This window comes from Lathamus discolor, chromosome 6, assembly GCF_037157495.1.
Source record: "Lathamus discolor isolate bLatDis1 chromosome 6, bLatDis1.hap1, whole genome shotgun sequence".
NCBI lineage: Eukaryota > Metazoa > Chordata > Aves > Psittaciformes > Psittacidae > Lathamus > Lathamus discolor.
Window position 1 is genome coordinate 17,176,361 of NC_088889.1, and position 26,197 is coordinate 17,202,557.

At 44.0% G+C, this 26,197-nt stretch overlaps 1 protein-coding gene across 9 annotated transcripts in view; it reads right to left on the reverse strand.

Moving 5' to 3' along the window:
• The window catches only part of C6H11orf24 (chromosome 6 C11orf24 homolog), a 36,977-nt gene that overhangs the window by 2,407 nt on the left and 8,373 nt on the right, over nucleotides 1-26,197 (reverse strand). The window contains exons 1-6 of one of the 9 annotated variants that reach the window (XM_065683170.1): nucleotides 22,165-22,248; nucleotides 21,227-21,335; nucleotides 20,454-20,612; nucleotides 15,982-16,078; nucleotides 4,357-4,595; nucleotides 630-746 (exon numbers count right to left, since the gene is read on the reverse strand). In XM_065683170.1, coding sequence (XP_065539242.1) covers nucleotides 630-746; nucleotides 4,357-4,513 — 274 coding nt within the window. In that variant the 5' untranslated portion in view covers nucleotides 4,514-4,595; nucleotides 15,982-16,078; nucleotides 20,454-20,612; nucleotides 21,227-21,335; nucleotides 22,165-22,248. The other 8 variants (XM_065683167.1, XM_065683171.1, XM_065683168.1 and 5 more) reach the window with 8 other exon arrangements.

A 26,197-nucleotide genomic window follows, 5' to 3' on the forward strand; every position in this document is an offset into this window, starting at 1 on the left:
AACCAAAACAACCCAAACAACAAAACAACAACAAAAACAAACAAAAAACCCAACAAAAAACTTGGGTACAGCAACCTCGTGAAACATACTGTAGAAAACTGATTCCCCAGTTTCAAACAAGCTCCATTTTGTTATTGTGTCACTTAATTAAAATTGAAGACCCTGGCACTGTAAAGTCACTATGAGCAGTTGCTACTAAGGCTGCTCCTGTTACAGAAGCAGCCTGCTGCCTCTGGCACAAAATCGTGGCAATCTCACGAAAAGCAATGCCAAGGCATTTTTCCTTTCTCTTAAAAATATAAATACATCTGTTATGCCTTTATTTTCCAAAGGAGGGTGTGGGGAGTGCAAACGGCTTGAATGAATGATGCGCTCCATATGGTGACAAACTGTTACTCAGTAACAGTTATCCAAGTTACTCAAAGACAGATCATGTACATGGAAGTGCCAGAGTCCTCACAAGCCTAATGAAACAGTTTTTCCAGTGGACTAAGTTCACCTACAGAATCATCCTGCAGGCATCTCACAACCCATTTCTCTCTGCTGAAAGCCAGCCAATGTGTAAACAGGCATTTAAAGCAAAAGGACAAGGATCCTAGATTTAGCAGGAGCCTGAAGCATGGCATTACCTCCAAGCAGATCTTTGATGTCTCGTTCTCCAGCATTCTGGCACACACTCAGCTGGTGACACTGCAAGAGGACGCAATAATTTTGGTAGGGCACAGACCAATTACAGTGATGGTTACCTGAAAACAGCAGAGAAAATAAAGTCATATAATCACAAAATGGTTTGGGTTGGAAAGGACCTTAAGATCATCAAGTTCCAACCCCTCTGCATGGGCAGGGAAACCTCCCACTAGATCAGGTTGCCCAAGGCTCTGTCCAACCTGGCCTTGAACACTGCCAGTTCAAGAATCTAACCAGCTGAGTCACTACACACTGTATACTGAATGCACTGCTTCAGGTCTGTAATTAAAGAATTAAAAACAAAACAAAACTAAACCCCAACCACAACAGCTGGAAGGTCAGGCCTTAAGGGATCCTAACTCAGCCTTAGTGAAAACAACTGGAAAATTAGTTCAATCACTATAGCCGCTGCAGCCTACCTACCTGCTTGTCTTTTGGTATCAACATTTCCTAACAACAGCAATTTACTCACCCAGACAATGACAAAGAGAGTGCTCTTCAGTTTGGACCCATCTAAATGCTAGCATTAATCCACATATCTTAATAGGGGGGTAGGGTGAGGGGAAGTGAGCTATAACTGAGAAGCCACTCATCACCCATGGGAGAGAGCTCTCACCTCAGTGCTTGAAGTTCCACAGAAATTTACTCTTCATTTGCTGAACCAATTACATTTCAAGAAATTAAAATCCACTCCTCAGAAATGAAAGCACATTTGGATGTGCCCCAATTCCAAATCCCACCTCCTGTCCCTCACCTGACAAACCATGCTAGTGGAAAAATGCAGGCCATCTACTACTGTAAATCATGCCATTTCCCATTTCTTGGGAAGGGGAAAACAAACAGCCATCAGCATCTCTTGCACTGGCTACTTATCCAAGTCAGTCAGTTCAGAAAGATGAAGAGACAAATGTGGTCAGCATCATTAAAACACCCTGGTTTCTGCTGCCTTCAGGATGGTATCCAGCTGCTCATAACTTCCCTGTTGCTCCCCAGGAGAACCAGAGACCTCTATTGAGCTGTACTGATTAATACTCTCTCTGATGCAACTCCAGACTGAAGCTCCAGTGGACATGTCCACTGCAAGACACATGCCACCCAGTGGCTCCTTTTTGCTTACTTCTAATTAGGAGACAGAAGGAAAAAAAGTAAGAACAAAATATGTGGAAGGACAACAAATGTTCTTCAGAGCTATTCTTAAAGGAAACTATGTAGGCAGATGCCAAGGTTTTCCCTAAAACTGGTTTACTTCATGCTTACGCCTGCTGCTACTGGAAAGAAATTGCAGATACACATAGGCAAGCAGAAGGCAGGTAAGCAGTTGTAGTGTGGAATTAGTGAGCAGGAATATTTGCTCTTGCAGCCGTGTCATATTTTTCCTTTATTCTTCCCAGAGCCCAAAAGTATGTTCTCAGAGCCAAATTGCTCAGATGGCCAGGATTTTCCCCTTCAGCTCTGGACTGGCTTTCATAGAAGAAACTTGGGAGAGCTCTGAATATGGCTGAGGATGCAAATGGTCTCTACCTTCCAACACAAGTTCACCATGAAGCATCTGGGAATCCTGGATTGACAAATATTTGCTAAGATGCTTGCCCTAGCAGTATCTGGAGGCTTGAACCCATTGCATTAGACAACAAAAAGAGGTTAAATCTACTACCCATGTTGTCAGCCCTAGAGAGTTTTGCTGCTTTTATTAGCATGCAATTGAAGTGTCAAACTGTCTCATGATATTGATACAATCATAGAATGGTTAGGGTTCTGTTTTGTTATGTTAGTTTGCTAACTATGTATCCTGGCTGATGGTGTGGATATTTGAAAGCAATGCTGGAACAGCTAGACCAGTAACCATTCTCTTTTCTGCAGGGCACATCTGAGACATGAACATACTGGCAAAAGTTCTTCTTGTGACAGTTGCACTACTCCAAGTTAGCGATGTAATTTGTACCCTTGCTGTCACAACATCTACAGAATAGAGCCTAACCAGCCAGGAATGTTATTTTTCCACTTCTCCAAGCAGCGTAGCTATGAGACGCCTCCCCATGCAACCTTGTCCTGTAAGTTAACACTACACTACCTTAAAAAATAACAACCACTGCTCCTTTACTTACAGTTACATAGGTATAGCTATTCTGACACCTAAGCCTCAGGCCTCACATTTGTAATGAAAGAAAGCACAAAAATATACATACTTTGGGGATGGGAATGGAGAACAAGAGCAGGAATGCTGATCTTAAAACCTAAAGTTGTTTTTTGGGTTTTTTTGTTTTTTTTTTTTTCCTTAAAGACATCTCAGGTCCTTCTTTCTATGCACATGGCTAATACACTGATATCAAGAGCTTGCATCTTTTCCCTTTCCCTTGACACCAGGTAGTGCAGCAGATGGGCCATCAAGTAACAACTAGCAATTAAACTGCTCCAGTGGGTTTAATACAGAACATAAAACCTGAGTTTAGTTTTGTGTCCATCCTGAGGATGGATAGGGTCACCTAATTCCAGAGGGTCCACCCCTTCTGCCCAATAAAGCCAACACTCAACTGGACTTGCTCTGTACAAAACAGAGCAGGAGAGAAAAAGGTGAAGGACATAAAAAAAACCAGTGGTTGAAGTCAGTCACAGGATGAAGCACGCACTCACATCATCTCCCAGCCCTGACCACGGACTAAATTCCTCACATCCCTAGGACGAGGCAGCTGATAGCACCTTTTCTACCCCTATCAAAATATCAGGAAGTTAAAATTACATGCGCAGTGTTTTGAGATTCTCAGGTGGAATAGACAAACATGCAGTGCTACATACCCTAAGTGTCAGCAGAGTCAGTGTGAATGTGTCATCTTTCTATGGTTTACCACCTTAAAAAGCAGAAGTTTGAGTTTTCACGGCTCTGGTGCCTGGGAGACAAACCCACTCATCTTTTACCTCCTAGATAAAACAGCTTACAAAGGTGCTTTCTTTCCACCATGAAGGGAAGTCTCATGTTTAAAATAAAGGTTTGAAACCACTGGGCTTTACAAAAAGGCATCTTTATAATATTCCTATCAATCTGATTGTCAGACATTCAAACATCTGAATCAAGGTCTCATCTTCACTACAGCATCACCAGTTGTTTGTAGGTGCCACAAGCTTTCACATGTGGCTAGATAAGATCAAGTCCTTCATAAGGACAACTCTGAAAAACTCATTTAGAAGTTTAATGCTTTTTAAAGACACCAGAGGCAGAAAGCAGAAGGCTCTCATTCTCCAAAACTTGTTTAACCCTTCATTGCAGGATACAACTGGTTTCTTCTGAGGTAGAAAAACCACATATAAATACCAGTGAGCACAGACTACTCATCCCAGTGCAGCCGTCTACAAGAGCACTGTTCACTTGCAAACATCTGGCAGCATGGAATAATCATTTTCCAGTCAAGTGACCTAACACTGTTTGCAAGCTGCCAGTGCACACCAAGAACACATGCATGCTGTTTCTTACAGAAGCTAGAAGGGCCCTGGGAAATGGTTGTTCTGGATTCAGTTTAATCAGTTATTTAGCACCACTGGACTTTACAGAGAAGCCAAAACTGTAAATGCCTGTAAACAACTGAAATTAAGAATGGCAGTTGTCAGGGGAGCAGAGAAGACCTTTAAGGAACAGTAAACACAGCTGAAATTTCAGCTAAGGGACAAGACCCTCACCTGAAGCACCCAGGCTTTGACAAGCCTGCCTGCACTCCTTTTCAGTTGTAAGCATGTTTATTCGCACTACATGGACTCCTCTCCCTTTCAGGACAGAAAACCTGTGTTCACATATACAGAAAGAGATCAACAGGAAGAATACAACGGCAGTCCACATCTTCAGGGCTGGCCTTGCAGAGAGGCTTCTTTTCCCAGGAGAAACTCTTTCTTATCTCGCTTTCAGATCCACTGCAGTATTCCTATTAAAAAGAAGAAAACAAATCAATTTATATCAAGCGATTATTATATTAAACACACTCCTATCAGCAGGAATGGGAAAAAAAAAATGTACAAAATGCAGGCAACTATCATTACATACAACATACAGGCAAGGATGCAGAAGCAGGAAGAGAAGACCATTCCTGAATTCACAGACAGGCTCTTTCTTCAAAAAGGCTATTTTGCTCTTCTTCCCTCAGGCCCTAACAGAGAACAGTTCAAGTCAAAAGCCATGTATAAATGGCCAAACTCAAACCTCACAGGTGTAGGGCAGCACAGAGATGATGCTTTTTGACTCACTTTGGGACTCATAATATTGCTCCCAGGCTCAGCAGAAGGGTTTGCACCAGCTAAAGCACACTGTTAGTATGGGAACTATAGTCCTGGCTCTACCCTTACACAAAGTCAATTAAAATCAAGCATCAACCTTAGCTGATTCCTGCTCATTGCAAAAAAAAACTAAAAGAAACTTTGACTGAAAACAAGCAAAAGCCAGTATTTCAGGTCTTCCAAAACATTATACACACATGATCTGTTGCTGAGGAAGATTCACACCCACAGTAAGCCTTCACCACATAAAACAATGAATAGGCAATGTCTTTTCTTCATTACCAATGCACACATGAAACACTGTCCCTGTGGATGAGCCCTCACCCTTCAAGTCGCTGGAGCAGCTTCCATTGACTTCAGAGCATATCAGCTTTTACCTTAATTTACCCTCTTGTTTCCAAGACTTATAAAACTGTATATGAGCTTGCAAACAGCTCAGCCTGAACAAGACCAATTGTAAGTCTCTTCCTTAAGTAGTTTTAAGGCGAACCTTCCTCCTCATCACTGTAGCAGCTTTGGTCTTCATCCTGCAGTTCTGAGGATAAATGTCATAGCCTTCAAAGAGAAGATTGCTGAGATTCAACTCTGCGTGACATCTCGGAGATGTATGTGATGACTGCAGTTGAAGATGCAAAGGTAGTTCACAACACAGAATGAACAGCGTGTGTGAATGATATAAGTAGCATAGTGAAAAACATCCAACAGTCATTAGTAACATGCGTAAGACCCTGATCTAGCCATCCATGCAAGAAGTTTCACCCTGAGCTCTCAACTCCAGTCCCAATCATGCCTGTGAATTTAAGAATCTGAGTAAGAGCCTTTTTTTATCTCCAAGAAAGCCCAAGATAATGCTTATTAGCTTTGACTCCCATATTACAACATTTGGATGCTTTGTATCATGAAACTCCTGTTTTGAAATTTTCCTCCTTACTCTACATCCTAAAGCCCCAAACAGGGTAACAGAGTTTTAGCTTCAAACCCACCCTGCCTGAAAAAGGGTGAAATATAAACAGCAACCCCAAGCTTTGCAGAGGACACAACATGTAGGTCCACCTTAGACTACCAAGGAGTCAAAGATGGGGACAAAACTTTATATTTAAATGCAGTGCCTCAAATTCAGCATCTCTATTTGCCCTAAAAGTTCCTAAAGGAACTTAAAGCCTCCTGCCTGCCCTTTTATTTAGTCTAGTAAAAGGAGTTACTTTGGCTGTCGAAAATAGATGGAGTATTTCTACATCTGCTTCCCCGGAGAGCAGGGGAGCCTGAAAGGACAAGACTGTAAGGTACTTGGGTACTTGCACCACTGACCTTAGCTTATGCAGTTCTCTGTGGCCTTCTCCATGGAATAAATGTGCACAGCATCATGCTCATTTGTGTGAGCAGCTTTCTCACTGCAGCCAAAAGTTTAGGTCTGCGTCATCCCACCTTGCAGCTGAAAACATTTCTAAGTCTGATCTGACAACGTAAGTCTTGTAAGGGAAAGGCAGCTCACCAGCGCCATCTAGTCCTGCATACCGGACTGTGCCTGGTGTTCAGCCAGCACAAGCTTTGCTAGGGGCTCTCTCCCACTTCACACTGTGCACACACAGCTCAGACTGACTTTGCTCATTCCCTCTCATCACTTGCTCTTCCAAATGCACCTTAGAGTGACTTGAAAGAACCAGCACAAGAGAGGAAGATAACCTGTGCAATACATAACCGCAGGCCCCGCAGCACAGTACACAAGAACCAGCTACACGGGAAATCAACCCCATGTTTTCAGCAATATGCTGGTAATATGAATTTGTATTATTCAGCCAAGATAACTTCAACACTTTTCCCACTGTTCTGAATTACAAGGCACTTCCACAAGCTTGCCTTAGCCTTCAGCACACTCTTGCTGTCACTGTTAGCATAAACTGTAGCTTAATCATTGAAAACTCCCGTTGATAAGACTGCGAGCAGGGAGGAAAGCAAGAGAAGATGTGAAATATTCTGCCCACAAGAGATTTTCTTAGAGCATACAGATCCTTATTGATGTTAGACAGCAAAAGTTTGCTTTAGATACAAATCTTTCAACTTAAAGCCAAGTGATTTGGGTTCTTTCATGGACACCAAGAAGAGCACGTTATGCAGAAATAAGTGCAATTCTTGTAAAGTTCTCAGGTCACAGGCAGAGATTCAGCAAGCAGAAAGAAAAAAATAATACATCATTAGACCCACAGGAAAAAAAAAAAAAAACAAACACATCATTAAGGGTAAATTTTACATTTTAAAGAGTCCAGGTTATGTTTGCTGTCCCTTTTCAAGGTAAAAGAGCTTGCAAGATGCGATATTTTATAGCCTAAGGAGTGACCCTGAGAAGGATTTTGCTGTGCAAGTATGTATGCATTTACTGTTTTAAAGAAAATTGCAATGAATAAACACAGAACACTCTCATTATTGTGATTTTTTTCCCCTAACTTTACTAATACCTCTGTCATTACACTTACAAACCCTCACAGAGAATAAACACCTTCCACTGCATTTTGGAAATGCAGGTATAGCCACATTATATCTATGCTGTCTGTCCCCTGGTGCACAGAGATGCTTTGTCTCCTCAACCACATCAAGACACCAGAAGTCCTTCCCATCACATCTGACTTCAGTGCCACTTGACTACAACAGCTCCAGAGGAAAGCAAAACACCAGTAAATGCCTCTCACCTCTTCCAAAGCACCTGGCAGCCTTTCTGGATTACGCCAGCACCAGTTAAGGTGGACACAGCAAGCTCAGGCACAAAAGGTTTGTCTCCCCTTTCTCTTTCACTAAACACGGTCTCCTCAGGAGCCAACTGGTAATTCCTCCCCCAGGGTGCTCAGTAGAAACTTACAAGTTTAAAATAAAGTGTTCTTCAGCCAATTATAAAAATCCCTTTACAAATTGCAGAGTGAGCATGTGACAAACACAACACAGAGACTGTAAATACAACAGATAAGCAAACAGCTCATTTACAAGTCCAGCAAGGGGATAACCAGACACAGTCATACCTTAATGCAGTCCAGGTAATGCTTGGGATGTTGTATTAAATACCAGAACCTCCAGCTAGCGTTTTTTTTTTTTCTGGCTTCTTCCACTTTAGCACAATCCCATATATCCAGAACAAGAGTCGCAATTACCTGTAGATCACTTTTCCCAACTTAACAACTGTCTTCTATAATTACAAGCAACAAGCTTTATTTCTGTCTTCCCATCACACTTCTAGCCAGTCCTACAGGCTCCATTTGTACTCAGAGAGCCCACTGAGCACCCACTCCACACACCTACATCCCAGAAAAGCAGCAGCTACAGCTTCTTCTCCAGACCATGTTTCTCCCTAGAATAAACCATCCTGTGGCTGTCAGAAACAACAAAAAGGATGAGATGAATGCTACTGTTCCCATTAGAAGTAATTTTGATAATCCTGAACAAAATTCACTTTTCGAGCACTATCTTCTCCATCTGTAGAGCATCCCCAAGGAAATTAAAAGTCAAACCAAACCACAGAAGACAGCAACAAATAAAATCTGGGAAAGGACTAGATTCTGAAAAATTCAAAGCTTACTTTTACCATCTGTGGCTATAACTCATCAGGGAACAAGCATGGAAAACTGGAATAACTTTGAGTCAACAACTGAATGACTGATGACTTTGCAACGTACACACATATCCAGAGCGCACTTCCTTTTTTCAGAAGCATTCTTCCTTCTTGCTGATCTCCCTGTGCTCCGGCCAAGGAATTTGGGAGGGGTTGTATTATTTCAAACAGCATTGATTGAGGTGATGTTGCAAGAGCAAAGTGAAGCCTTTGGAATATAACCCCCTTGCTTCCATGCCCACCCAGCCAGCCTCAGCTGCTCCTGGTTAAGCAGCTGCAGGTGCATGCAAGTGACTACATCAAGGTGAAAGGACAGATGTAGAACTACACAAGAAAAGCATGGAAAGAGATCACAGGTACAAAGTGAGCAAAGCAAGTCATGCCATCATTTGATGACATGCTCCTTTGAGCTGTCATAAAGAGCTAGCAGACACTGCCCCAAAATTCAAAAATACAAAATTCATACAAAATTCATACAAAAGTGTGCAGGAACTAGGCATGAAATCATGCCAAAGAGCTGCAAAGAAAACTTCTATCCTGAGTGTAACAACAAAGCAGGGAAAACAAGGGTGGAATGTCTTTTGCAGATGATGATGCTCCCATCAACTTGAGAAGACATAAAGCCTGGTTTCGACTTGTAATTTCTGCTAAACACTTCATCCGTTGTCAGCTCTCAAAACAAGTGCTATATTTCACTCTTTTGAAAAACAGTATTAAACTAGATTTTGCTGATGGAAGACAAGCATATCATTTCATGAATCAAGGCTAGAATGCAGGAGACAGGGAATCTGCACTGCAATCTTGAGAAGCATTTGGTTTCCCAAGCTTATCTCCAAGGCTGAAGTTGCACACATGGATAGGTCTGGAGATAGAAGGGGCAGCACCAAGGCACTTGGTCTGGACACAGTTCCTTTCACTTCCCAAGACACATGCACAGCATCAAGCATTTCTACTTCCTTAGAAAACCCAGGATACAATGGTCAATGGTCTATTTGCTGTCCCAATACAGGCTCTCCATGTCCCCACCATTTTCAGTACTAACAAAACACTCCCCTGGAAAGATGACTGTGGTGGGACCTGCACAGTTCTATACTTTCAGAGGGAGTTTTGAAGGAAAAATGTGCCTACAAATCACTGAGTCTTATTGATACATCTGCCAAGCTAGGACGGTGACCAAAAAGCTGAATCTGATAAAGACCTGGGGCTGACATGAGACCAGCAGAGCCTTCAAGGCTGATCTGCTACAACAGTAGGACACAAGTTAAACATACTCTGAAATGTGATTCAAAGGAATATTGCAAGCTCAGGTGTGGAAGAAAATCACGCATATTCCTTCTCCTACAATACAACTTCTTCAGAGCATAACATTGGACAGCCAGCCATGTATTACAGAACTGCCGACACATCCATCCACAATAGCACGCACACTCTCACTGAATAGGGTATTGGATGGGCATTGGTTTGGCCTGCTGCTGCCTATTCTGATGTTTCTCCTACTACCTGTCCACAAAAAAAGATTTTAAAAGTCCTACAAAGCCAGAAAGTCCCCACAAATTGCATCACACTGGAATGTGTTAAGAATAACAGCCCCATAAGCAAAACCATCTTAATTAAGCAGCCATAAAGTTACACATCTCCTCCTCCCTTAAACACGAACCACGTCCTTCAGTTTGTAGTGGAGTCCCCATCTGTGGCTGAATCTCCATTTAATCTGCATGACACCCACCCCACAGGAAAGGTGCAATGACTACAGCAGCATCTACAAGCTTTAGGTGATGAGCCAACAGTTGCAAACAATGACATAAAAAGAACAGAGACAGCATCCCTGCTCAGCATACCCAACACATCCCCCAGATTCACATTTGACCAACTTAGATGAGAGTTATTAAGCTAGAGAGCAAGGAATAATCCAATGTCATAGGGCAGACAGCCTCTGAGAAAGCTGCTGCATCCTTTTCAAGACTGGTGTAAAATGGTGCTTTTTAAAAGAAGTCTGCAGCTCCTAAAACATTTCTCCCACTGCCACATATTACTCTATAAGAAAATCTATTCTGCTCATAAATGGCCAAATGTGGTAGATCAGGACTTTCAAGATGCTCTGCATAAACAGAAAAAAACACCTTAAAGTCTCTTTCGAAGAGATGGCATGCCAAGTTTTGCTGAGAAGCTCTGTGACCATACTTGGACTTGGCCAACACTTGAAACTTTCACAAGTATGAAGTACTTCCGGCTCCATGCTGACATGGGCATGTTATGCTCCATAGGGCCAAGGCTGTGCAAAGCTCACAAGGAACAGCATCTCTGCAAGGTTAAAACTACCACTCTCCAAAAAAAGGAATGAAAACCCATTTCCACGCAAGAACTGAGTTAACTGCAGTCTGAACAGTACACCTCATTCACGCAGATATTAATGCGCTGTATCCTTCAGGTTCAAGATTTTCAGCAACTTGCTCAACCTTCCTTTCCCTACCAAGAACCCAGACAAGAAGGAGGTTTTAGTGGTTAGAGCACATACTGACAGTGATACAACCTGAGCTCAGCCTCCTCCCCTCATTCCAGCTTCCTGTGGAAGTAATACAGTGCTACAGATTCACAATCTTTACACATTTAACCACAGTGGGTTTTGTGGGTGGGTTTGGTTTCATTTTTTGGTTAGTTTTGTTTTGACTATTACAAGCCTTGGCCATCTCCACCTTTCTGTGCCTCAGGTCTCCACCTGCGTTCCTCTCTCAGGACACAAGGCAAGACAGTTTATGCATTTGTTATCCCACTAACAAGGACAACCCACACTGGTATCACTGATGCTCCACTGCCATCACATTTTGCCTCTGAGAAAAAAGCCTGTTAAAGCCTAAAATCCTGAAACCAGCACTAACTACCCATCAACCTTGCTCACCCATATTAGTGCCATGTGCTACAGTTCAGATGGTGAGAAGTATTCCTCAGCAAGACACTTTTTCCTGTGAAAAATGATGAGACAGCTATTTCATTTATGAAAATGTGGCTTGTTTTGAAGTATCTGAAACAATCCAGTTTTAAGATACAGAAAAATGAACTGTCAACTACGTTAACTGCATAAAGCTGTAACTGGACAATAAATCTGGCAACAAAGATACCTCCAAGCAATAAAAATCTGCACTATGACTCAAGTGCAACCTTCCTTGGGCTGATCCACACCCAAAGCAGCTAGCAAGTTTTCAGACATGCTGTTGTCTCATGGGAACAGGAGATCATATGCAGGGCATTTCATAATACATATTTCAAATCAAACACCTTTCAACAAGGCCCTCAAAGGAACCATCCCAGTAGTTCCCCCATGAGGTCTGCTACCACTGAGCTAATAAAGAACAAAGGAAATCAAGACGGGTGAAAGGAAAGCTCATGATTTTGGTTTCTCTAAGTGCCTGCAGAAGCAGGTACTCTGCAGCATGGGTGCTTCATGCTTGCTGAGAGATGGCGTTAGAAGCTAGAACCAGCACAGTGTACATGCATAGGAATAAATTGTGCCTGAGGTGCTATAAATTCAAAATTGCCAAGTCCAGACCTAACAGAGACTTTTAAACAAGCAGCGACTTCAACCTGAAGATACAATCAACCAAGTGTTACTTTAGGAGCAAATAAAGCTGCCAATGTGTTAAAGTCTGCTCACCTGCGCACCTCCTGCCCTATAGAGTTTTACTGCAGTCAGCATTTTCCTGGCAATACAGGTCAAATTAAATTTCACTGGAGTTAACAGTTGCAATTCTATCTTTCACTCCAGATATTTCTCAGAAATTATTATGCTCCTCTATTGGTTCATGTAGCTGTAATACTGATTTTGGGCATTAAGAAGCAGGACACATCTTCATCTGGAACACAAGGTTCTGTAAGTCTGCTCAGGAATTTAAGCCTGTGCATGGTTTTCAGCAGGGTTATGCACAACAGTGATGGTGCTTTATGTTACAAAAGCATCAGGCAATACTGTGGATTGTTCAGAAACAGAGAAAAAAGTTCAGACAGTCTTGAAACAGCCAAAGCATGGTCCCAGTGCAATGACTCTTCACTGCTGAAGAATCATAGAATGGTTCAGGTTAGAAGGGACCTTAAAGATCACTGCAAGTTCTGGCACAATAACTATCAATGACTAGGAAATGTATTTGCTTCTTAAAATCATCCAGAAACCCAAAAGTTTCCAAAGGAGATCAGCAAAAAGTACTATGTTTTAAGTGACTACATGGGTCAGAGGGGTATCAGTCTCCTTTTCGGGTTCCCTCTATATTCTGGTTCAGCTTAGTGGACTTGAGGGAGAGAAGTCCTTTATGGAAGGCTGTGTCCATCTCAGTAAAAAGCTGGAAAAGCAAATTCCCAAGGGTTTTTTTGGTAAATCTAATACCAAAGCTCACTTCTAAAAGGCAAAAAAAATAAAGAGAAAGTCCGTTTCCCTAGCCTTAAAGCATAATTAGGCACAAAGGTGCCCTGGCACAGCAATAAGAAGGAATTTTGCAAGTGATGCTGGGTTTTCACCTTCTTCACGAACAACCAGTGGACATCAGGCTTCAGCAGTATGAAGCCACCAACTTTCAAACATAAACAAGAAAAGGGAAGAACATTTCCACTGGATGTTGGCAACAACCCTCAGCTCTTCCAGCTCTCCTTTGTAATTCCAAAGTTCACTTTTTTTTCCTTTTTACAAACTCTGAAGTGCCTCTTTAGAAGAGGTACTTTGGCCTTTCACTCAGAAATCTATCATTAGCCAGAGCCAACAGTGCAAATCTTCATCTAGTAATGATTAAGTTTTACAAAACTTGACATAGTACTAAAAAAGAGGTGCAGCTGCTTTTAATGGAAAAAGACTTTGCATGCTCCACATTATGAAAGAATCAACAGCAACCAGGACACTGTGACATTACTTCTCTGAGACCAGAAGCTGTGACTGAGTTGCATGGCTAGCCTGCATCTAAAGCTGTAAGTAAGCTTTAGTTATCATCAACAGAACATTTGCACAACCTGGTCTTGGCTACAGAACATTTATGTATTTATCAAAGGCATAAGACAGCCTGAAAACACGGCTCTAAGCCTGATGACAGTGTATCAGACACTTTTTCATTAGCAGAAAGTACATACATTATTATCCTAATGCCAGTAACCATGAAGACTTTAGAAGACAGACTGCAAATAATATTCAGGTGAGCCATCATGGAGAAGAGAAGGGTTCTCCATCACAAGAGGCTCTGTTCCAGGTTCAGTGTCCCAGTTCACAGGGATGATGTCACTACCACTAGGCACCACTGAAAAGAGCACTCTCTCTTCAGGTATTTACATACATTGAAAAGATCCCCATGAGCCAGGGCTGAGCAGTCCCAGCTCTCTCAGCTTTTCTTCATAGAAGAGTTTCCCAGAACAGAAGTTGCAACTTCTGCTCAAGATCAAATTCAAGAACAGAAGCTTCTATGTGGCCTTCAAAGGCATGTGCTCCACCATCAGGTGGGAAGTAGTCTTCAGTCACAGCACTTACAGTTCTTGCTCCTAAAGGAGCTCTACATAGCAGTACCATTTTGAGACAGTGCAGGAGCTGCTGGTCTTGCAAACAAGGTCATTTCCAGGCATGGAAAGCTTCTGAGATACATCAGGCTTTACAGTTCTACATCAGCCCAAGCAAATACTGTACAGACACAATATCATCTGTATCACAAACTAAGGAAGTTACTATGATTATTGCAGAAAAAATCCTCACATATAAAAAGAAACTGGAAAGATTAAATAGGATTTGTGCATTTTGTAAAACTCTAGATAATTAGGATTCATTAAGAAAAAGGACTAATAATTAAATAAAAAAAATAGCTTGAGGAGGGAGTGTGTTTGCTAATTTCAAAGATGGTCTCAAGTTTTCACACTCAGACTTCAGACCAGCTAGCCATGCCTACAGTTGTCCCAGCACCTTCCATCATGCTCATAAATGAGACATTTTCCAAACAAAATACTTTAAAAAAAAAAATGAAACCAGGGTATATATTTTCCTTTAGAGGAGGGAGAGCCACTTTGCTCCTTTTTGTAAGCCTCATCAAGTCAGCATGTCAGAAATTCACACTGAAGCTTCACATAAATAGCTGTGAAATCCTAGTGACAGCATCATCTTTTCAGATCAGCTACAATAGGAAGAGTTTAAGAAATGGGAGGAAATGATGACTCAAAAGAGAACTGGTCTCAGCAGGAAAAGAAACTTGATCAGCACATCTAAGAAAGGCCAAAAAAACCCACCTCTATAGCAATACTTATTGTTTATTAAGTTACCAATTAGACTAACACCCATTTACGGCAGGTAAAGAACTAGGGAGTAAACACTCTTTGCTTGGACACAGAATATTTCAATTTATCATTGGGCATTTCTCACCCATCAGATACTCCCATCCTTAACCTCCTTAATAGAATCATAGAAGCCAACCTCTTGCTTATCTTACAGCAAAACCAAAAAGAAACAGCTTTTTTCTTTTTACCATGCTCTCCTTTTCTAATTAGATATGGGAACATAAGTCCAGATGCCACTGCTAACAAAATGACACACTAATGATACGAAGTTTTATCAAAAGGATGATGATGTAAAGGAGCTCTGCTGACACAAACATCAGGCCAACCTCTATAACACAGGTCAGTCCACAGCACAGCATGGCATCGGTTCAAAAGAGCAGAGCATAGGTAAGATAGACCAACCCTCCTTCATCTCATAGGGTGGAAAAAGAAGTGCGAGAAGACTGAGCCAGTTGTGTATGGCTATAAAAGGAACTGGTCAGAGTTGCAAATGAAAACTGAGTCTCTTGAAATCCAGCTTAGTGCATGAGCTACAAGACAGTCTACTTTTAATATGAAAGCATATATTAAGTGTGTCATGAAAAGCATCTCAAGAATACCCAGAAACACCTGCTGTGGGGTTTGTCTTTTCTGAAGGACAGGGGCAAGAGGAGTGTTCCTATAACATATATCACATACAACCCAAAAATAACCAATAGTTAAGATTCAGAGGATTATGTACATTGAGAAGTGAGGAAGGGAAGAGATAGCACAAACACATGAACTAGCTTCCTCTCCAATTAATGGTTTGCCTGACCTTAAATGGATACCAAATATTTCCATTCAACCAGTTTGCATTGATAACACTTCTACCTTTATAGAATCATAGAATAGTTAGGGTTGGAAAGGACCTTAAGATCATCTAGTTCCAGCCTCCCTGCCACAGGCAGGGACACCTCACACTAAACCATGTTACCCAAGGCTCTGTCCAACCTGGCCTTGAACACCACCAGGGATGGAGCATTCACAACTAGGGATGAATTTTGCCCTCACCCATCTGCTCAGTTTCTGCCAACTTCCATAAAATTTCACTTTATCAATGAACTTGTTTCACAGCAGTTTCAAATCTGTCCAGAGGCAGCAAAAGAAAAATAATGATTTTGAGTGTAGAAACTTACCAGGCAAACCCTTATAACTGTTTTCTCACTGCCAGGACTTACTGCACCTTTAGGGGAAGTAAAAGCCAGTAAAAGCCTGGGTACAGTAGGACAAGAGCTGAAAGCATAAAAAAAAAATAAAATTAAATATTGTTGTATGCAACCAGAGAACCACTTCTCTGACACAGTCAAAGTATTTTCACAAAGAGATGGAAGAGTGGAAAGGTTTATCCTGTTTAATACAGAGAAGCCAAAGAGAAAACTCAGCAAAATAACATGTTCCATCCTACTGAAATTAAATTAAATCCTGCTGTCCACACACAAGTTGTATTGGGGTTTAACTTAAGTGGATTTAAACCCAAATTTAGTTAGTGCTGCAAAGTCTCCTCAAGCCAAACAAATACAAATCCAACACAAATAAGCAAGCAAAATTCAATGCAAACATCATCAGATCCCTTTTTTTCTATCCCCAACCCCCCCCACACCTTTTTTTATATATATTTAAAACAAATCTAACACCAGCGCATATTCCCCATCTGACATATCCGCCCACGTGTTTTGCTGAACTATTGCTTAAGCAGTTCTCCATCCTGGTACCAAGTCAGCTGGAGCTCAGGGAAGACAATCCCATTGCCCTCCTGGACACTTGGTGCAACCAAGTACCACACACAGGAGAAACTGCGCTTCAGTGCCAATCACTTCTGAAGCAGCTCGAACCCCTTCACAGGCTGCCCGTATCTCTTTCTCAGTTGGGGTATAGCTGGCCTCAGATCCTCTGTATCCCCGACTCCGGAAGCCGAAGGGTCAAACTCAGGCCTCCCCTGGAGCTTTCTGCCAGAAGCTCCAGGTAGGACCGTTCTCCCTGGCTGTAGTGTAGGGCACATTCTTCACATCTTGCCCTTTCTAGACTGGCCCGAGGGCTACTGCATGAACTATCTCTCGTTTAATTTGCGCAAAGGTTGCTTGTTGCCCAGGGCCCCATTCGAAATCATTGTTATTCCAGGTTTGTAATTTGGGATGTGCATTCTCCAGAACCCCACAATACTTAAGAAAGAAATATAAGCTTTCTTATTAGTTGGTGGAGACATTGCTGCTATCTTGTTGATCACATCTGTGGGGATCTGTCTATGTCCATCTTGCCATTTTATTCCCAAAAATTGAAACTCCGTTTTATGGCAAAACCAGCTTTCAGCAAGATTTGGATAATTTTCCTCCCTTTCTCAAAAACTTCTTCCGCTGTATCACCCCACACAATGTCAATGTATTGCAGGTGTTCTGGAGCTTGCCCCTGTTCCAGTACAGTCTGGATCAGTCCATGGCAGATGGTAGGGCTGTGTTTCCACCCCTGGGGCAGCCAGCTCCAAGTGTACTGGACACCCCTCCAAGTAAAAGCAAACTGTGGCCTGCACTCTGCTGCCAAAGGAATTGAGAAAAATGCATTGGCAATATCAATCATGGCATACCACTTGGCTGCCTTTGACTCCAGTTCATACTGAAGTTCTAGCATGTCCGGTATGGCAGCACTCAAGGGTGGTGTGACTTCATTCAGGCCACAATAGTCTACTGTTAGTCTCCACTCTCCATTAGACTTTCACACTGGCCATATGGGGCTGATCACTCCTTGGCTCTCCAGTCTACAGATCAGCTTATGGATGGGAATCAGGGAGTCTCGGCTAGTGCAATACTGCCGCCAGTGCACTGTTGTGGTTGCAACTGGCAGTTGTTCTTTGACCTTCAGCAACCCCACAACAGAAGGATCCTCTGAGAGACAAGGCAAGGTGGACAGCTGCGCAATTTCCAAGGCAATAATACTAAAAGCCCATCGATACCCTTTTGAGTCCTTCAAGTAACCTCTCCTGAGATGAGGAGGACACAATGACACATGAAGCCTCTGGACCAGTCACAATGGGGTGCTTTTGCCACTCCTTCCCAGTCTGGCTGATTTCAGTACAGTCAGCTGTTGCGATCCCCTGTTACTCCAGAAATACAAACAGGATTTGCCTCTTGGTGGCATCAGGGTACACTGTGCACCAGTGTCTACTAGAGCTTTATACTCCTGTGGGACTGATGTGCCAGGCCATATGAGCCACACAGTCCACTAAGCCTGGCTGTCCTTTTCCTCCAGCTAGCTGGAGGCAGGGCCCCTTTAATAATGACCATCAGATTTTTCCCTTCTTGTACAAAGGGATTGTAATTCCTTTGAATAGGAGCTGGAGCAAAATCAGCTTTTGCACTCCATCTAGAAAACTGCCCACCAGAGACTGGAACAGCACTCATGACAGGAATTTAAGTGGCTGCAGTGCCTGTTGCCAAAGTTTGAATAGCTGCCATAGTTGTCGCTGGAGTTTGAGTGGCTGCAGTGTTTGTTATGGGGATAAAAGTAGCTGTGGTGCCTGTTGCTGGAGTTTGAGTAGCCACAGTACTGGTTATCAGAGTATGGGTAGCTACAGTGCTTGTTGTGAAGACTGAAGAGGCTGCAGTGCTTGTCATAGAATCATAGAATAGTTAGGGTTGGAAAGGACCTTAAGATCATCTAGTTCCAACCCCCCTGCCATGGACAGGGACACCTCACATTAAACCATCCCACACAAGGCTTCATCCAACCTGGCCTTGAACACTGCCAGTGATGGAGCACTCACAACCTCCCTGGGCAACCCATTCCAGTGTCTCACCACCCTAACAGGAAAGGATTTCCTCCTTATATCCAATTTAAACTTCCCCCATTTAAGTTTTAACCCGTTACCCCTTGTCCTGTCACTACAGCCCCTGACAAAGATTCCCTCCCCAGCATCCCTATAGGCCCCCTTCAGATACTAGAAGGCTGCTATTAGGTCTCCACGCAGCCTTCTCTTCTCCAGGCTGAACAGCCCCAACTTCCTCAGCCTGTCTTCATACAGGAGGTGCTCCAGTCCCCTGATCGTCCTCGTCACCAGGGTTTGAGGAGCCACAGCATGTGCCACAGGGGTTGAAGTAGCCAAATTCCTTGCCACTGGAGTTTGAGTAGCCACAGTGCCTGTCAGTGGAGTCTTGAGTCCTGCTCCTGCAAGCTGCAGTGTTCTTCATGAGGGCTGGAGTAGCCACAGGCATCTATTTAACCCTGAGCAGGATCTGAACCATATTCAGCAACATGCTGGTTCCTAGCAAAAGAACCAGGCTGGTTTCAAGAGTTCAAAGAATATTCAAGATTTTTAAACTTCTCAGATACTACTGTAATTATCCTGGCAGAGAATGAGGATATTGGATGGAAGGTAGCGGTAGGAAGATGTTTCTGTTACCAGCCGGCTCTCCAAAAAAAGGCCAAAGGTGCAATTGTTCATAGCTGTCACCAGATGGCTCCCGAGGAACAAAGGTGACAACACCGAGCACACAGACCAGCTGAGTCTCATGACCTGCGAGTCTATCATACCATAACCCAGCTCCAAAGTAAAACGGAATAACAACCTTAGCCCAAGCCCCACATATGAACATCACCACAGGGAACACATACCATAGAACCACAGAATGCTCTGGGCTGGAAGGGACCTTAAAGATCATCTATTTCCAACCCCCCTGCTACTGGCAGAGACACCTTTCACTAGACCAGGTTGGTCGAAGACCCATTGAACCTGGCCTTGAACACTGCCAGGAATGGCAGACATGACGAGAACTGTAGCCACTGCACAGCAGCTGAGGATCTACCTGCAAATGCCAGTGAATTGACAGAAGCTTTCTCCTCTTTCCCAGTGCGTAATTGCTCTTGCTATCAGAAGTTTGTATAAAACACAAAGCAACAATTAAAACACAAGGATAATCTAAACATAAAACTGATTAACAGTGCCTGAACACCCCTATATGTGGGATCCAGCAATGAGAACAGAACCAGGTCAAAGCAGATGAATCTGAGCTGTTCAGCACACACATGCAGGCAATGTAAAAATACCCATATGGAGATGAGGGCTGCGAGGAAACGCATGTGCATGACACGCAGCCATGCGTACCACTGCTCTGAGCCGTAAGCCCAGCATCAATCAGAACATGCATGTCAGCCAGGATGAAGAAGCCACTGGTTTGAGGGTAAAAGTGGAGCAAAAAGTTCATTCCTCTACATCTAGGTACCCCGTAGTTTCTCACTGCAATTATGGTGGCATAAACTCTTGCTTGCCCTGCTTGAAGGCACTTTCAGATTATAAAATCGTGTTCAAGCATGGATGATGACATGTGCTCAGTTAACATTGTGTATTAGAGCATGGGGAGACATCAGCAGAACTGTATACTAAAAGCTTCATGGAGTTTAATCCATGTCTTAAAAATAAATCAAAACCAACTGAACAAAAAGAGGCAAGAAACTCTACCCAAACAAATCAATTCTTCATGGTTTCTTCAAGCAAAGTTTTGGACATTTCAAGCATGCACTGCTTTAAACAAACATCCCCATTACTTAATGTCTCTGCAATATTTTCTCTTGAAAATTTAGTCACTGAGAAACCTAATACATTTAAAAGCAGGTACATTACCTAAACCTGTAATCCAGGGTATGCAGGCAGACATTTCAAATACATTACCAGGTCTTCAGAACAAATCTTTTTCACCACTAAAGCTTGAAATTTTGCTTGCACATTATTCCCACAGCCTTGGAGAAGTGTGTGCCAGGAGACTTCCCATAGAAGCAGAGGCTGCAGGGTTGCATGGATGTGCCAATTAGAATTTCAAGAGAAAATAACCAGATACAAAGTCTGTTTTCTGGCAGATGGGTTTATAAATCCAGCTGGGAATTTGCCATTAAAACAAAAAACAAAGACGTCTGCACCAATGTGTTAAGAGGAGTGTAATCTTGAATTTATCCTAGAAACTTACTAAAACAATACAGGCATGTATACATACATTATGTTTATATACATATAAACTAGAACCAAGCAGTAAACATGCACAGCAAGAGCATGAATCTACTACAGATCTAAAAGATAATAAAAATCTACAGATTCCTTCTAAATTAGCCATTATCATGCTGTGGCCTGCATTAACATTTATAGTAGTGGATAATTACAGTAGATAAGTAAGATTAACACAGAAATTCATGCACTTTTGAGACAGACACTGCACCAATATGCGTCTTACAGCTTAGTTTTCAAAGGTACTGATCAATCACAAACCCTGTGAGGTCTAAAGGGCACGAACCGCTCACTATCAGTGAGTTTACCTCAGTCAGCAAGGCTGCAACATGGCTCAATGTGCAGAGAATTAATATTTCTATGGGTTTGCTCCTCCAGTAAGCAGTCATTTGACTCACTTTATCAGGAAACAGGAGTGCTGTTGCATGACCAAGCCTGGTAGTGATTCAGTCAGCTAACATGTAGGAAATCAAGGCACCTTATTTGGCAGGACTTTTCTTTGCAATCCTAGAAGACAAAGTTTGGGAGACAGCAGAATGAAAAGTTAAGGGATTTGATGAATCCACCAGAGTAAGATCCACTGTGACAGGATATCCCTACAGTCTGCCATATTCAAGAGCCTGAGCAAAGGACAGTATTTATTCTTCCTACTAATTTCCAGATTCTAGCTGACACTCTGCTAACATTGCCCAGGGTACAGTGAGACCTACTGGTATGATGCGAAAGATTTCACTCTTTCCACTTACATTCCATTTACAAAGGTGATCTCAACTGTACACATTCGGCATTATTTATTCAGACACAAGTTATGTGTACACATCTGTGACGCCATGCATAAGGGTGATCTGCTACCAGGCACCATATTTCTGAGGTGGCCCACAGGGCCTAAAAAATGGTACACCTCAGGCAAAGAATTACTTGCTGAATCAATCAGCTTTCCTCCCCACAACGAAACCGAGTTTCCTCCACTCCCACCTCCCCAAGAACACGATCACCTACGAGCACACACAAATCGCACTGCAGGCAAGAAGCGGGTGAGCGCAAACCACCACTGCCACGACTGCTATGTGAGAGGAGTTGCAACTTTATTAGCAACTTCCGTGCGGAATTCATGGGAGAGACTGCCGAGCCCCTACTTCCCTCCCAGGCCACTGTCACGACCCGCAGCGCTTCAAACCGACACTCGCTCCGCAAAACCCCTACCTCCGAGACCCTACCCCGCCGCTCTCCCTCAGGCCCAGGACAAAGCACCGCCCGCCCGCAGCCACTCCGTCACGACGCGGCTCAGCCCGGCGCAAACCGCGGCCTGGGCCAGCGGCACGGAAGCGGCGCTTACCCCGGCAGCCGCAGCGACCTCACGCCCAGCGCTTGGGCGACCCCCCCGCGAACGGCAGCAGCCTGCCACATGCCACGGCCAAATACCACCCCAGAAACGCCCCCCTCCGCCGCTCATTGGCCCGTCCTCGTATAGCTCCGCCCCTAACGCTGAGGCCACGCCTCCTCCCCCTCTAGCCCCGCCCCTCCTGAGCGTTCGAACCGCGCAGGCAGCCTTTCACCCCGGAAACACCGGTGGGAGGGAAGACGTGCGCGCGGAAGTGGCGTTGCCCTACAGGAAATACTGTGAAGCTGTTCAGTAAGGCAGGCAGCCTGAGGGTTGGTGTAGCAGGGAACAAGTGCATTTCTGGGAAAAACAGCCTCAGGAGATAAAAAAGAAAATGCTCATGGAGAAGTCTGGGTGTAGGATGGGAAAATACAGGCACTGAAAGAAATAAAGCTGTGATCAGGCAAACAGAATATGGGATGTCATGAATGTTCCCTTTCATTTCATTGCCTGTGATGCACAGGGAAAGTCAGTCAGGCTGTTTCCTCTGAGAATCCCAGAGGACATAATTTTGAAGTGTTAAGAGTTGCTGCACTTTTGCATACCTCGTGTGAAAAGCTGAGTGCTAAGTCATGCTTGCAATAGCAGGTTTTCACAGAATATAAATGGGGGCTAAGCCACCATTGAGCTTTCAGTTGGTTTGTATTTATGCCAGATTATCAGGGGAGCAGAGATTATGAGAAGTAATGAAATTCTATCAAGGGGGATTGGGCTGGAGGTTCAGGAAAGGGGATTTTAGGATATTAGTTTAAACAGAATGGCTCCGATATTGTCAAGCTATGTCCCAGGCATTAACTCTTTCAGGGATTTTGCACTGACTGAGCTAGAGACCAAAAGGTAGGTTTGTGTTTCAGAAATAATACATTTCTGTTTCAAGAACAGATTAGGGTAGGGAATATTTGCTCTTCTGGGCTATTCAAATAAACTTAGCTAGTTGATGCAATGAAGAGAACAGCCACAGGTCTCCTGTCCATTATGTCCAAGAAAAGGTGGAACTACATCTTTTAAAACAAAGCAAAAAAAAAAAAAAAAAAAAAAACAAAAAAACACCAGAGCAAAGGCTCTGACTGCACCACCCAGGTCTTAGAAGGCAGACGCAGGGACTGTGAGAATGAAGACCTTGGGCCCACTGTAGGAGAGGATCTGGTTCGAGACCATCTTCAAAATCTGAACGTGCACAAGTCCATGGGACTTGATGAAATCCATCCGCGGGTCCTGAAGGAGCTGGCGAATGAAGTTGCTAAGCCACTGGCCATCGTATTTGAAAAATCATGGCAGTCAGGTGAAGTTCCCGATGACTGGAAAAAGGGAAATATAACCCCCATTTTCAAGAAGGGGAAAATGGAAGACCCAGGGAATTACAGAGCAGTCAGTCTCACCTCTGTGCCTGGCAAAATCTTGGAGCACATTCTCCTGGATGGCATGCTAAGGCACATGAAAAACAACAAGGTGCTTGGTGACAGCCAGCATGGCTTCACTAAGGGGAAATCCTGCCTGACCAATTTGGTGGCCTTCTATGATGGGGCTACAGAACTCATGGACAAGGGTAACGCAGTTGATGTCATCTATGTGGACTTGTGCAAAGCATTCGCCATTGTCCCACACAACATCCTTGTCTCTAAATTGGAGAGATATCGATTTGATGGATGGACCACTCTGTGGATAAAGAACTGGCTGGATGGCCACACACAAAGAGTTGTGGTCAAATGGCTCAGTGTCCGGCTGGAGACCAGTAATGAGTGGTGTCCCTCAGGGGTCGGTAGGGTCAGTTACTGGGGTGAGTAGCTTTGAGAGAGGATGCCTGCAACACTGGAGTGGAGCAAAGCGAGATCGGCATCCAGGAGCCTCACCTCGGAGCGACAAGAGCCACCGAGGAGGGAACCTCAAGTTGTCGACAGGACTTGCCCACGAGCCGGCAGCTCAGCTCACTCGAGGAGCTGACTCACCGGGGACGCAGCCAGGAGGCTCGGCGGCAGCTGTGAGTGGTTAAAAAACCTGCCCTGGGAGCACGAGCGACCGGGAGCACGGTGAATAGAGCGGGTCAAGGCAGTTTGCGCGGCAGAGCGGGCAAACAAGAGAGGGTCGAGGCAGTTTGCGTGGCAGTTCGTGCGGGCAGGAGAGCGGGATAACTGCCTGATCAAGAGGACTCGCCTGGAGCACAGGAGGAGGAAGGACTGCTTGCTTGTGCGGATAGACGTAGACGGACCGATCGACCAGATCATGGTCACAACACGATCAAAAGCTGTAGTGAGGAGTGACGTTGAGTACCCAGACTGAGCCTTCCTGCAGACATGCGGCCGTGTAGGTCTCTGGCTGCAGTAAATGCCTGAGCCTAGCACTTGTATTGGAGGGAGCCAGTGACACTGCTTGTGTGCAGTGTGAGCGAATAAATGATCTGCTCAGGCAGGTGTTTGAACTGAGGGAAGAGGTAGAAAGGTTGAGAGCTATCAGAGAATGTGAAAGTGAAACAGATTGGTGGAGCCACAACCTAAGGCAAGGGCAGAGGGAAGTGGTTGAACAAGTGGTGGATCCCCTTCCCTCCTACCATCAGATAGAAGGAGTGAACTTAAGGGACAAGGAGGTATGGAGGGAGGTCCCTCCTCGGAGAAGTAAGCGAAAACCCTCGCAATCCCTTCCTTCCTCCCAGTTACACTTGAATAACAGGTATGAAGTCTTGGAACTACAGGGCCAGGTAAATGGAGATGGAGGGGTAGATCTATCTAGTGATACCTAGGGCTTGTCACTCACCCTCATGCCTTATAACTTCTTCAACCAAGAAAAAAAGAAGAGTAATTGTGGTGGGTGACTCCCTTCTGAGGGGAACAGAAGGGCCTATTTGTCGACCAGATCCATCCCACAGGGAAGTCTGCTGCCTACCTGGGGCTCAGATTAGAGATGTTAAAAGGAAACTCTCTGATCTGGTGTAGCCCTCTGACTACTATCCACTGCTGGTTTTTCGGGTTGGCAGTGATGAAATTATTACAAGGAGGGCAAGGGCAATGAAGAGAGACTTCAGGGCCCTGGGACAGTTGGTTAGAGGGTCTGGAGTGCAAGTGGTGTTTGCCTCCATACCTGTTACAAGCAAGGGTGAAGAGATAAATAGAAAGAGTCTGCAGATTAATATATAGCTACGTGACTGGTGCCAAAGGCAGGGTTTTGGCTTTTTTAATCATGGGCTGCTATATGAGACACCTGATTTGCTGGTGGCCGGTGGGATACACCAGTCCTAGAGGGGGAAAAGGTTTTTGGGGCAGGAGTTAGCAGGGCTCATTGACAGGGCTTTAAACTAGTTATGAAGGGGGAAGGGAGATAACTGAGCCTGTTGGGGACAAGCCCAAGAGAAACATGCTAGGGCTTGAAGGATGGCATACTAGGGAGGACTCTCAATCTATTGCTTCATTTGAGGGAAAGGATAGTTGTTTAGACCCTGTCCCGCAGGGGAAAAAGGGTATCAGGGCCAGAGTCAACAGAGCTCACTCACAGAGCTTTAGGTTAGACTCAAAGTGTGAGGGGGTTGAAGCTGGGTTTGAACTACTGGGGCATTGTTCTAATAATGAAGACCAAAAGGCCTCCTGCCTCCCAAGGGTGCCACTAGCGTGCTCTGCTCGCTCTCTGAAATGCTTGTACACCAATGCACACAGCATGGGGAATAAACAGGAGGAGTTAGAAGTCTAAAGTTAGTGCAGTCTAAAGGTTATGATCTGGTGGCAATTACAGAGACATGGTGGGACAGCTCACATGACTGGAATGTGGTCATGGATCTATGTCCTTTTTAGGAAAGATAGGTCAGCAAAGTGAGGTGGTGGAGTTGCTCTTTATGTGAGAGAGTGACTAGAATGTATTGAGTTCTGTCCAGGGGCAGATGAAGATCAAGTGGAAAGTCTGTGGATACGAATTAAGGGACTGGCTGGTACAGGTGATACAGTTGTGGGGGTCTATTATAGACCTCCTGATCAGGACGAAGGAGTTGATGAGGCTTTCTACAGGC